We start from the raw sequence: 11,746 nt of genomic DNA, 5'->3' as shown, positions 1-11,746 counted from the left end.
TGTTTAGTTTTGTCATATCCAATTACCAATTTAGATAAGTACCGAAAGGTGTATTTTTTTTATACAAAGAGTTACAACTTAATTATGTTAATCGTTCCTATTTGAAGTAGGGTTTTGTTGAGTTTTGTCAACAAGAAAATCTGAAAATCGGACCTCTTATCTGACCTACTTCTTATTCACGATTTTTTTGGTATTAACGAAAAAGTTGATTAAGTAGTATTTTTTATCGTCATTGACTAAAATTTAATTGATTTTCTGAAATTTTTTAATTCTTCCAAAAAATGTTTTTAAAATTAAAAAAAATGAGTGATGCAACTGATAGTAATAATATTCATTATTTTTATTCAATTGAAAATTTAACTGCTTCGTGGAAATTATTTTATTGAAACTATTTTTAGATATTGGTGATTATTTAACAAGTGCAGGAAAGTCTTTTAGACCTCGTGGGGGATTTATAGCAAGGCGAAGGCGAGCGATATAATCCCAAGAAACCAAAATTTATTATTTATTTTATTTTATTGCTCATATTTATACCCTCGGGTTTTTACATTTTGTTTCCCTTTGGTCTAGACCCTTATAGTACATATCTCGTGACACGGAATTACAATCGTTTAAACACGTAAAATCTCATTACTACCGACTACTCTTAATGTTAATTTGACATCGGCATGTATTTAAAAATCAAATTGTTAAACCTAATTTGGACAGCCGAAGTTAACTCAAGTCTAAGTATAAATGCCCCAGCTCATGGCCTTTTTTCGCGAGAAGATCCAGGGATTTTGTTTAGAGCTGAGAACGGCTCCACCATGATGTCAGCCACTCCCTGGACTGTTTACCTACCGAAGACCTATACCTCCCGCGATTCCACGTTGTCTGATCGGTTGACAAGGGGTACTCTTAGATGGCGCCATTGGCCGCGAAGCCTAAATCAATCTCCCCCCCCCTTTTCGCGGCTTTTTCTCCACTACCTCATGAGTTTGGAGAGTTCACAGTGAGGGTCTACATTATAAAACCAAATTTCATTTTTCAACCTCATTGGTGGACAGTTCAGTGTTGCGTATGTAGAACATGCGTAACCTGACACTTTTTACAGATTGCGTTGAAAACAGTGCTCAATACTCGGGGAAATAGTATATTTGAACACAAATGCGAGGGGGTGGCAACGAGTGTGAAGTTGACGGCCCGAGGTGAACCTGAGGGCTGTCAATCACACGAGTTAAACACCCCGTCGTACGCGCATCCAAATTATGCTTTTTGTTAGTAATGTTACGGTCAGCGAGTGGCAAATTGTGTCATTTTTCGTTTCCCTGTAAATGAAGAGGCACTTTTCGACAAAGGCTGCATATATCAGCAATGACAAAAAAGTATTTTTATACTGACCATTATAATGGGATATCATCGATAGCTAAGAAATTAGATATTTGTCTTACCGATGAATGGTGCATCAACTTACCGATCAGGTTTTTACCCACAGTAATTCTTTGGGCTTATGATTCTTCAACCTGCAGGCTTGCCAACAGTGAAAATGTCCAATCAGATATGTAAGTTATGCAGCCGGTGGAACAGTCTATCCGATCGGTAAAATTCCGACGTCCGGACAGAACTACAGTAAGAAGGCTCAACATCTTTTTTTTTCCCCGTGGTCAACATACGATTTATCCATACGCATGCAAAGGAAACTTTGAATTTTACTATCTGAAGAGCGGTCGAAAAGCGAGTACTTTCCGACCGAGCGACTGACATTTCATTCAAGGACAGAGGCGCTCACTTTACTCCCGCTCATCAGCGAGCAAAGTACAAACTTTCCGTACAGGCGTAAAAAAGCAGGTCTTTCCACGAAAAAGATCTATAATTTTCCACAGCTGTAGCCCTATTTGAGCACAGCACCTTAGTCCATTCCCTACAATTAAATCTCCAAATAACTCATCCCAGAATTCAGCGATAAAATCGATATTTTGAATACTGTTGTCATGACAACAGTAAACAATGAAATCTTTTGACATCACTCGCTCTCGTGCAACTATCCGAAATGTCATGCAGTTGACAACTTTTGTCATTACCATTGTAACAATCAAATCATCGTTTTTGATACGAAAAAAACTTGTGAAATAATAATTGCTATGACGACGCCTCTTCTGCAGAGCAGAGTGTTTTTCGGATTGAAAACCGATGTTATAAACAATGCTCATTACATCACTGATAATGACATTTTGTATCCGGTTGGCAATGCCCTGGCCATACACAACTTTCACGAGAAACATCAGCGACTGCTTCGTCTCCCGGAGAAGTACCAAATTAATCTAATCGCAGTTACTCCGAATAAGTGAGTTTATTTAAACGATTTCTTCCTCAAAAATGCAGTTGAGAAAAGTTCTCTATAGGATCCTATGTCAAATTGACCATTCGTTGACTCCGACTTCTTCAAAAATTGACGGCCATTTTTTTAGAGATAAAGATCCCTGAAAATCTATCTTCAATTTTTTTCAGATTTTTGAAATGATCCACTACAGAGATTTATGATTTTACGATATGATTTTTTCAATTTTTCTAAGTTCTTTTACCATGATTACTGTACTATTCAACCGATTTCAATAAGTAAAAAAAAGAAAATCTTCATCTCTCCATAGCCGATTGGAATATATATTTTCTATATTTTTTTACATGCTTCCTAATACCTGGAGCGTCTAAATTTTGAAGTAAATGAAGAGCAAAGCGAAATTTTCCAACTATGACACTTGATATTTGTGAAAAAAATTACAAATTTTTTGGATCCAAGAATAAATTCTTTGCGGGCCGCCGGAAAGTGATAATTGGTCAGAATCCGTCTTATTTGTTTTTTTCTCAAGTTTCATTTTTTTAAATTTTCCAATTCATGATGACATTGAATGTTCTAAACGCTTATGATATCATAATAGTATATTTTGTCACTGCTGCTAAGTTTAGCCCGTGTCAAAAAGTACCTTTTCGGTTACTAGTAAACAAAAAATGGCCCGTTTCGCCGCTCGCTGAACGTAATTTCGCTGACAAAAACTATAGTTCGAACACACATGCGACGGAGTATTTTAACTCGTGTGATTGGTAGCAACTTCACACTCGTTACCACCCCGTCACACTTGTATCGAAATATAACAATTATGCACTCCAAGAGCGTCTTAAATTCTTCAAAGAAATGCTAAGTTAATTTTATCGCTAGGAAAAATTGGTCTCGTTTCCGCCCGATCCCCCAAAAATACCCCCAACTCACCAAAATGTTTTGACCCTTGAAAAGGAAATACGTGGCCCTGTGCGATGTGGGCGACAAGCCGACGATCTCAATTTACGACGTTCACAGTCTCCGTCGTAGGAAGAACCTGGGTATTCCCTACGACTGTCCTGAAGTCACCCACTTCACCTGCATCTCCTTCAGCTTCGACAACAAGTACCTCGCAGCGGTGACAGACACACCAGACCAAACAATGTTGTTTTATGCCTGGGAGAAGGGAAAAGTCGAGTCGACAATTAAAGTTCTCAACCCCCAGAATCCATTGGCCTTCATCCACCAAATATCCTGCAATCCTGGGGACATTGCTGTTGTGGCTCTGGCCGGAAGATTCTCCTTCAAGTTCCTGACGTGCTCAGAGACCATCTGGCGACCCTACGGCTTCTCCAAAGCTGAGAATCTCTTGATCTCGTCGATTTGCTGGCTCAACACTGATCGTCTTCTGGCGGGTACCGAAGACGGTCGCATTCTCTTCATGGAGAATGGTGACCTCAAGAACATCTTCAAAATGAAGGAAGTCACCGTGATGAATCTCAAACTGCGAGAAGAATTCGTCATTCAGCCGTCGGCGGAGAAAACAAACGAGGAAATTCGCGCCTTGACATCTTTTCCAAAGGGATTTACTTTCGGCTATGGCCCCGGAAAAATCGTCGTCTTCGAGAAGGATGGACAGCACAAGTTCCTTTACAAACACGTATTCACGGTGCCAAGACAGATCACCAAGTCCACAGAACTCACCGAGGCTTTGTACGAGATAAATTCAATAAACGTAAATCCCAGTTCCGATCGTCTGATTGTCACCACTGGCTGGTCCCAACTGTTCTCCGCTAGGTTATGGGCTTCCAATCTCATGATGGATGTGATACCTGAGGACCTGGAGATTATGGGACAGGCTCTCCATCACGGCCCTATCAACAGTCTCTCCATGTGCGCCTGGAAATCCATCTTCATTACCTCAGGGGACGATGACAGAAGCGTCAGGATTTGGGATTACGAGTCTGAGAACTTGGTAATGGTTAAGCAGTACCAGGAGAATATCTACTCAGTGGCACTGCACCCCATTGGTCTATTCTGCCTCATCGGTTTTACCGACAAACTTCGATTCATGACTATCACCATTGATGATCTGTTGACGATGCAGGAGTTTCCCATCAGGTCTTGCAAGATTGTAAAATTCAGCAATGGTGGACACCTTTTTGCTGCTGTCAATGGCAACATCATCCACGTGTATACGACTATCAACTTCTCTAGTAAATTCTTGTTGAGGGGACACACAGGAAAGATCAGCCACATCATTTGGTCCCAACAGGATTTTAGACTCGTTTCCGTTGGACTCGAGGGCGGCGTTTACACCTGGGACATCACCACTGGAAACAGAACGGGAGAAATTATCCTGAAGAACGTCACTATTGGTGGAGTTGGACTCAATGCAGACGCTTCGTCGATTTACTGCATCGTCAATCACGGAATCAACAACATCTATGAGATCAAAGATGATTCGGTTTGTAATGTCATGATGAATACCTTCAAACGCTTAGGGTTTAATCCTGATTATTTTTCCCACCCAAATTTCAGCCAATAGAATTGCACCATTTGTTGATATTTTGTATAGCCTACCTCGAATATCAGCGATTATTTTTCCCATCCAAATCTTGGCCAATAGGATTGCACCATTCGACGTTATTTTGTATAGTCAACACGGTATTTCAGCGGATATTCTTGGAAATTTCACTGGAAATTTTGCATGTTGATATATATAAAAAAAAACAAATGTTGAAGTAACCCTCAATTGTATCTGACAGATTAAATGGCAATTCGTTGAAAATTATGTCTCATGGTGCAATTCTATCGGCCAAGATTTGGATGCAAAAAATAATCCCCCGAATACCACTCGAACTTCGAAATTATCTGATATTTCCCTCAAGGTTCCCTGCAAACAAATAAGCTCGTCAAGTTTTCCAGAAAAATCACTCGCGCTTCGCGCTCGTGATTTTTAAACTGGAAAACTTGACACGTTCATTTGTTTGCAACGAACCTATCGGGAAATATCCGATAATTTCGGAGCTCTTGTGGTATTACATGCGATAATTTTTTGAATATTTTGGTAAACAAACGACACTTAACCAAATAAACCTCTTTTCATGTAATGGCACAATTTTCTTGGCCGAAATTTGGATAGGAAAAATAATCACATATAATACCACAAGTGGTTCAAAATTATCGAATATTTCCCGATAGATTCGTTGCAAACAAATGAAGGAGTCAAGTTTTTCAGGCTAAAAAATCACGAGTGCGAAGCACGAGTGATTTTTCCTGAAAAACTTGACGACTTCATTTGTATGCAGGGAACCTAGAGGGAAATATTCTATAATTTTGAAGCTCGAGTGGTATTCGGGGGATTATTTTTTGCATCCAAATCTTGGCCGATAGAATTGCACCATGAGACATAATTTTCAACGAATTGCCATTTAATCTGTCAGATACAATTGAGGGTTACTTCAACATTTGTTTTTTTTTATATATATCAACATGCAAAATTTCCAGTGAAATTTCCAAGAATATCCGCTGAAATACCGTGTTGACTATACAAAATAACGTCGAATGGTGCAATTCTATTGGCTGAAATTTGGGTGGGAAAAATAATCCCCTGAATACCACTCGAGCTTCAAAATTATAGAATATTTCCCTCTAGGTTCCCTGCATACAAATGAAGTCGTCAAGTTTTTCAGGAAAAATCACTCGTGCTTCGCACTCGTGATTTTTTAGCCTGAAAAACTTGACTCCTTCATTTGTTTGCAACGAATCTATCGGGAAATATTCGATAATTTTGAACCACTTGTGGTATTATATGTGAAAAATTGCAAAACAAACAAATGCGAAACGTCGGAATAAAATCAAAATTGAATTGTCTGAATGGTTTGAGGCCAGATATCCCGAGGTCCATAAACACACATAAACACTCATGAGATTGGCAATATCGTTCCACCCTCGTTTCACACTCTTTGCCACCCCGTCGCACTTTTATCAAAATATACTATTATGTGAGATAATTTTACAATAAGATATTCGATCGTTCACATTTTCGACCCCGAATATGCATTAAAGCACCGAGTTATCGATATCAGTCAAGTACTAGCCGATGTTTTTTCCATTGATCGAGTGGTAGCGACTAGCAATTGACCAGCAGTCGATCATCGATTAATGATCAACCAGCCATTGCCCAAATGCTCAAGTCGATGCCCAATCGACTAACCATCGAGTAGTGATGGAGCGATCCGCTTGAGAATGTGGCCTCAAGTCATCCTGACAGCGTTTTTAGTTAAAAAAATACGTTCACCAATTGCCAGAATTTTTCCTTCTTAATCTAGTCAGATTAGTTTGGAATGGCATATGATTACAGGTTGTTCGAGAGCTAGCCATGACGAAAAACGACCTGGCGTTTCTTCTCCTGGGAAAGAACGACTCATTGTTCTTCGCCACTTGTCCCGGGGGTGTCATCCTCTCCTTCAAAGTCCCTCTTCTAGAATCCCTCGAGTACAAGGATTTCCATATTCATTCTACAAACATTACAAACATCAGTCTCTCCTTCAACGAGCAGAACCTCATATCCGTCGGTGATGACGGAAGTTTGTGCTTCTGGAAGGTAGTTTTCCCTGAAGCCACACTAGACTCTGGTGATCAGTACACGAGTGAAATTTTAATCGGTAAAAACGACCTTGGTGACAAAATTCAGTCGATTCAAGAGCTTACAACTAGAATCAAGGAACTGGAGACCGAAGCTGCGTACAAAATGCGACAGATCGAGGTGCAGCACAACGACAAGATGCGTCTGGTACATCAAGGTTACTGCGAAGCCATTGAAGAGCTCAAGTTGAAGATCGATAAACTCCACGAGGATCGTACCAACGAGCTCAATAACATCAACTTTGAGATCGCGAAGATGAAGACAGCCCATGAGAAATCGGTGAAGGACATGGAGATCAGTTACGACAGCAAATTGATCGTTGAGTACGATAAATATTCGGCCTTTGAGGGCAAGACTAACGCGATGAGAAAGGATTATGAAAGACAACTCGAGGAAGTTTCAGTAGCGTGTGCAGAGGAACTCCAGGAGACCATTAAGAAATACGAGGCACTGCTGCATGAGAAGGGAATTCAACTCCAGGAATTTCACGAGGAGATGTCTCACCAGGTTCGAATACACGAGAGGATCAAGGATCAGATCGAGAATGATGCTGACAGGGAGATCATGGATATCAGGTCTGGATATGAGAGTCTTTTGTATCAGGAACGTCAGGCGAACTTGAAGCTGAAGGGAGAGGCTGGTGTTCTGAGGAACAAATATGCAGCTAATCAGAAGGAAATCCAGGACTTGAAGAGAACTATTAGTAATTTACAAGGGGAACAGCACCAGTACCAGAAGACCATTGAACAGTTGGAAAAAGAGGTGATGGATCTGAAGGGGGAGATCAGTGAACGAGATGCTGCCATTCAGGAGAAGGAGAAGAATGTTTACGAATTGAAGACGAGTAATTATGAGCTTGAAAAGTATAAATTTGTCTTGAACTACAAAATTACGGAACTGAAGGATCAGATTGAGCCGAAGGACGATGAAATCAAGGAGCTGAGGGATAAATTGATGATGATGGAGGCGGAATTGCTGGGGATTAATGGGGAGAACAAAAATTTACAGTTGGAGATCGGTAATATGAAGGATAAATTGAGTGGGGTTAAGCAGGAGGTTCAGGTGGAAATGCAGGTAAATAAGGATCATCGGTCGCTGGTGAAGAGAATCCAGAAGGACTTGGCGGATGCCGCTGCTGTTATTCAACAGCCCCAAGCTCTCAAGGTCGCTGTGAAGAATCTTTATAATCGCTATAGCAGTGATGAGGAGATGCACAGGAGTCGACAGGCTAGTCTAGATGTTGAACGTGAACTTATCAGGCAGAGGGCACATTTGGAGAAAACTATTGAGTCACTGAAGAGGCCCTTTGTTCGTCAAAAGAAAAAAACCTGAGGGAATTGCTTATTTTCGACAGAATGGGCTGTTATTTTACTTCCCAAATGTTTAATCATATAAATTCAGTAATTTGGGAAGAGCAGTATATTATTTGAGGAATAAACAGATGAAAATATTTTATAAAAGATGATTTATTAAGACGATGAAAAAAGAGAACCAACCAATTGAGCATAAATTACTGTAATAAGGTAATACCAAACTTAAATAAAAAGAACAATTTAAAGTAGCTCTACCCTACGACCCATGTCTGCTATTCTAAAGTCAGCATAAGTTTTAACATCGGGTATAACCCGAAGTCTCCCCTCCCCTCTCCCGTCATGTGGGTAACGCGGTAATATCCTGAAATTACGCATGCGCGAAGAAGGGAGGGGGTAGACTTCGGGTTATACCCGATGTTAAAACTTATGCTGACTTTAGTATACTTCTGAATATTTGCAATACTTGTTCTTAATTTTCCAACTGAATTGCACGCGAAAAATTTGAATATTATAGTATCCAATTAGTATCGTCTATATTAAATTGTACAAAGCAGTTATATATTTTTTAAGCGTGTGTTTCTTATGATTTTTTAATAAACGAAGGATCATTTCTTATGAAGTATCAGAAATTGTCTTGAGTTTGTCACATTTCATGATGAAAAAATCAGATTTAATTTCTGGATATCATGGAAATGTTGTTTTCAACGTAAAACACTGGCTTAAATCTGGTATTTAAAATAGGCAAAACGGTAAATTAAATTGAAGAAAACGATTTAAAAAAATGATTTTGAAAGCAATTGCATTTTCGAGAATCTCTTACACTTTCTATCAATTTTTTGTTTTTTTAATGCAGTTATATGAACTTATAAATTTTGTGGTAAATAATGAAAAAAAAAATTTTTTTTCATTTATTGTACATTTATTGTAGTGCTACTCTAAAGGAATTGAAATAAATGCCTTAATATTAAGGTTGTCATCATTTGACAGTCTCTGTAAAAAGTTTATGTACCGTAAAACAATCTAGTTGAATTCAATTATGTCAATTCATTAACTCCCTCTAATTATTCCTCAAAATCAAATCAGTCAATCGATTTAATTTCATTCTGCTGTATCCACCGACGCGGTTTCTACCCCAAACAATTTTTAAATGAAAAATTATCTAAAAAAACGATTAAAAACATTCGGAACATCTCCATTTAAATACCTGAAACCTTTTTAGAATTTCGAAAATTTTCATCTCAAATTCAAAACCGACAATCTCAACCAAAAAGTGATCGTTTTGCAGTTACTTTTCTCAACTATTCATCATAAAAATCAAAACAAAAACTGTCCAGTGAATAATTTACACGACCACAACCTTAAGTGATACAGACATCACTGACTTAAAGTAAACCAGGAACGATGGCTTTTCGATTCTTGGGATAATTTGGGAATTCTCTCTTGTACGCTCGATGTTTTCCCAACGCCCAAATGCTCATTTGGTAAGCACCAGCCAATGTAAACAGTGCAGCTAAAATAAATAAGTAAATACATTCGTCATGTCTTGTATAAGAAAATTCCTGTAAAAAAACCAACGAGTAATTCACCTGGAAGACATTTCGTCATTATCGTGAATCCAATCCAACTTCCAACTTCGTAAGTATAATTGGGACATGAAACCGAGTTGAAGAGAGCTGTCAGTGGATTACCAGATGCCTGGGGAATCTTTCTGACTGTTGTGCCTGGTGGCCTGAGATCTCTTAGGGCCAAGTGTATAGCCAGATTACCCAATTCGCAAATTATGAATATTACAAGACCAATCGCCGAGGCAGCACCACTGGGTGATGTGTACAGTGGGTGATTTACATGATATGCGACGTACATCGTGAACAGCCAGTAGTAGGAGCAATTTTTGAATAAATTTCGAAGTGGCATTGTTGTGTGACTGAAACGATGGACAAACAGTGTCTCCAGAATTCTTTTTAAATAATGGATGCTCCAACAGACTGCGGCGTAACTGAAATCATTCAATAAAGTGATGATAGGATTGAATTATGCAGGATTGGGGTTAATGGATTGAAGTCCAATCGACTTTTTGTTTATTTTTGAGAGTAGATTTCTGAATTCAAGGACGATAGAGGATTTAAGCCGAACTTTTTTCTGGAGGTTTCATTTTTATTTGTATTTCAAAAAGCTGTTTAATGTAATTTTGCTATCTCCTTTGTTTTCGGACATATTGACAAAAAAATAATTGAAAAACTAGAATTGACTAAAACAGTTCTAGTTATAAAATTTATTTTATTTCCCCAGGGAAAGTGTTTTATACGACTTTTCGTCCTTAAATTTGGGAAAAATAACAAGGAAAAAACGAAGATTTGAAAGAAACCAGTGGTCAGATGTATAAGAATTTCAAAACGTAAATTTCGAATGTTCTGAGATTTTGTTTACATAACCTATTGTGTAACATTTTCAGAAAAAAAGGAAAACCGTTTCCTAGGAAAAAATGTTAATTCCCCTGTCGAATCAAATGTTTCCCAATAATGAAATCTCGATAGAAATTAATGAGGCTTGAATTATTCATGAAATTCATGAATTCAGAATGTGAAACTTCACTCACTGAACGACAGGTCCAGCTTTATCACTCGCTTCCCCATAGAACATCCAGGGTCTCGTGTAAACCCACAGATAAACAACCAGAGGACCAGCATATTCAGCCAAAAAGACTGTTTTCCATCCAATCTGAGGGCCAAGATCTTTGTAATAAAGTTTTGAGGAATTCTTGAGCCCCAATGACTTGACTGTCTCCGCGTCTGATAATGACTTGCCCTTTGACTCCGCCCGAAGGCTCTGACGTTCTACGTACGGTGCTTTCTTCTGTTTATTCAATTCCTTTTTTATTTCCCCAATTGTCGTGCTCTCCGTCACCTGAAAATGAATTTATATTGATAAGTTTATTATTATTTCTGACATGAACCGCCCTAACCAATACGATTTACCCAAAAATGGACACAAACAGATGAACAATTGTCAGTAATATGTTGACTTCACTCACTGATTGTTTTTGTTTTTCATTATTCTAAGAATGAAAAAATTAATTGCTTACTCACTCTGATGGTTGTTATGGGGTGTGAGTTTCGCGCCCCAACAATTTCGATCTGCAAATTAATTTTTTTGTTAACAATCAAAATTATAGAATACAGCAGGGTCATGAGTCTCTTATTTACATGATAATTACCTCCATTTTTTTTGGGAATTATTCCTCGACGTTTTCTTCACTAACAGAATAAGCCGTCTGAGGCCTCAGGTATTAGATTGTATCCACGTCTCCTTCACTTTCGGTTTACTCGTGTGGTGGCGCCGTTGTTTCGTACGACAAAAAATTAAAAAACACCATGTCATGCATTTCTGAAGAATTTTTTTCCAAAAATTATGATTTTTTGAAGTGCAATTTACTTTAAAATTTAACTCCTAGTGGTCGGTTTGAGATTCTGTAGTTTTTATTCGGTTGAA

The 11,746-nt window shown here is 38.5% G+C and overlaps 2 protein-coding genes across 2 annotated transcripts; one reads left to right on the top strand and one right to left on the bottom strand.

Moving 5' to 3' along the window:
• The first annotated feature begins 2,011 nt into the window (after window positions 1-2,011).
• On the top strand, window positions 2,012-9,437 carry LOC135165645 (cilia- and flagella-associated protein 57). Its single transcript, XM_064127123.1, has 3 exons — window positions 2,012-2,323; window positions 3,269-4,760; window positions 6,660-9,437. Exons 1-3 carry the CDS (start codon window positions 2,121-2,123, stop codon window positions 8,274-8,276), a joined length of 3,312 nt encoding a protein of 1,103 aa, XP_063983193.1. The 5' UTR covers window positions 2,012-2,120; the 3' UTR covers window positions 8,277-9,437.
• On the bottom strand, window positions 9,040-11,611 carry LOC135165646 (very-long-chain enoyl-CoA reductase). The gene is made up of 5 exons (XM_064127124.1): window positions 11,472-11,611; window positions 11,344-11,391; window positions 10,854-11,161; window positions 9,844-10,253; window positions 9,040-9,767 (listed from the first exon to the last, which is right to left on the bottom strand). The coding sequence occupies exons 1-5, from the start codon at window positions 11,475-11,477 to the stop codon at window positions 9,640-9,642; spliced, it is 900 nt and encodes a 299-aa protein (XP_063983194.1). The 5' UTR covers window positions 11,478-11,611; the 3' UTR covers window positions 9,040-9,639.
• Between the last annotated feature and the right edge of the window lie 135 nt (window positions 11,612-11,746).

The sequence above is a fragment of the Diachasmimorpha longicaudata genome, chromosome 8 (genome assembly GCF_034640455.1).
Source record: "Diachasmimorpha longicaudata isolate KC_UGA_2023 chromosome 8, iyDiaLong2, whole genome shotgun sequence".
NCBI lineage: Eukaryota > Metazoa > Arthropoda > Insecta > Hymenoptera > Braconidae > Diachasmimorpha > Diachasmimorpha longicaudata.
The sequence above is the reverse complement of the archived record's forward strand: the minus strand, read 5'-3'. Positions and strand labels throughout refer to the sequence as shown.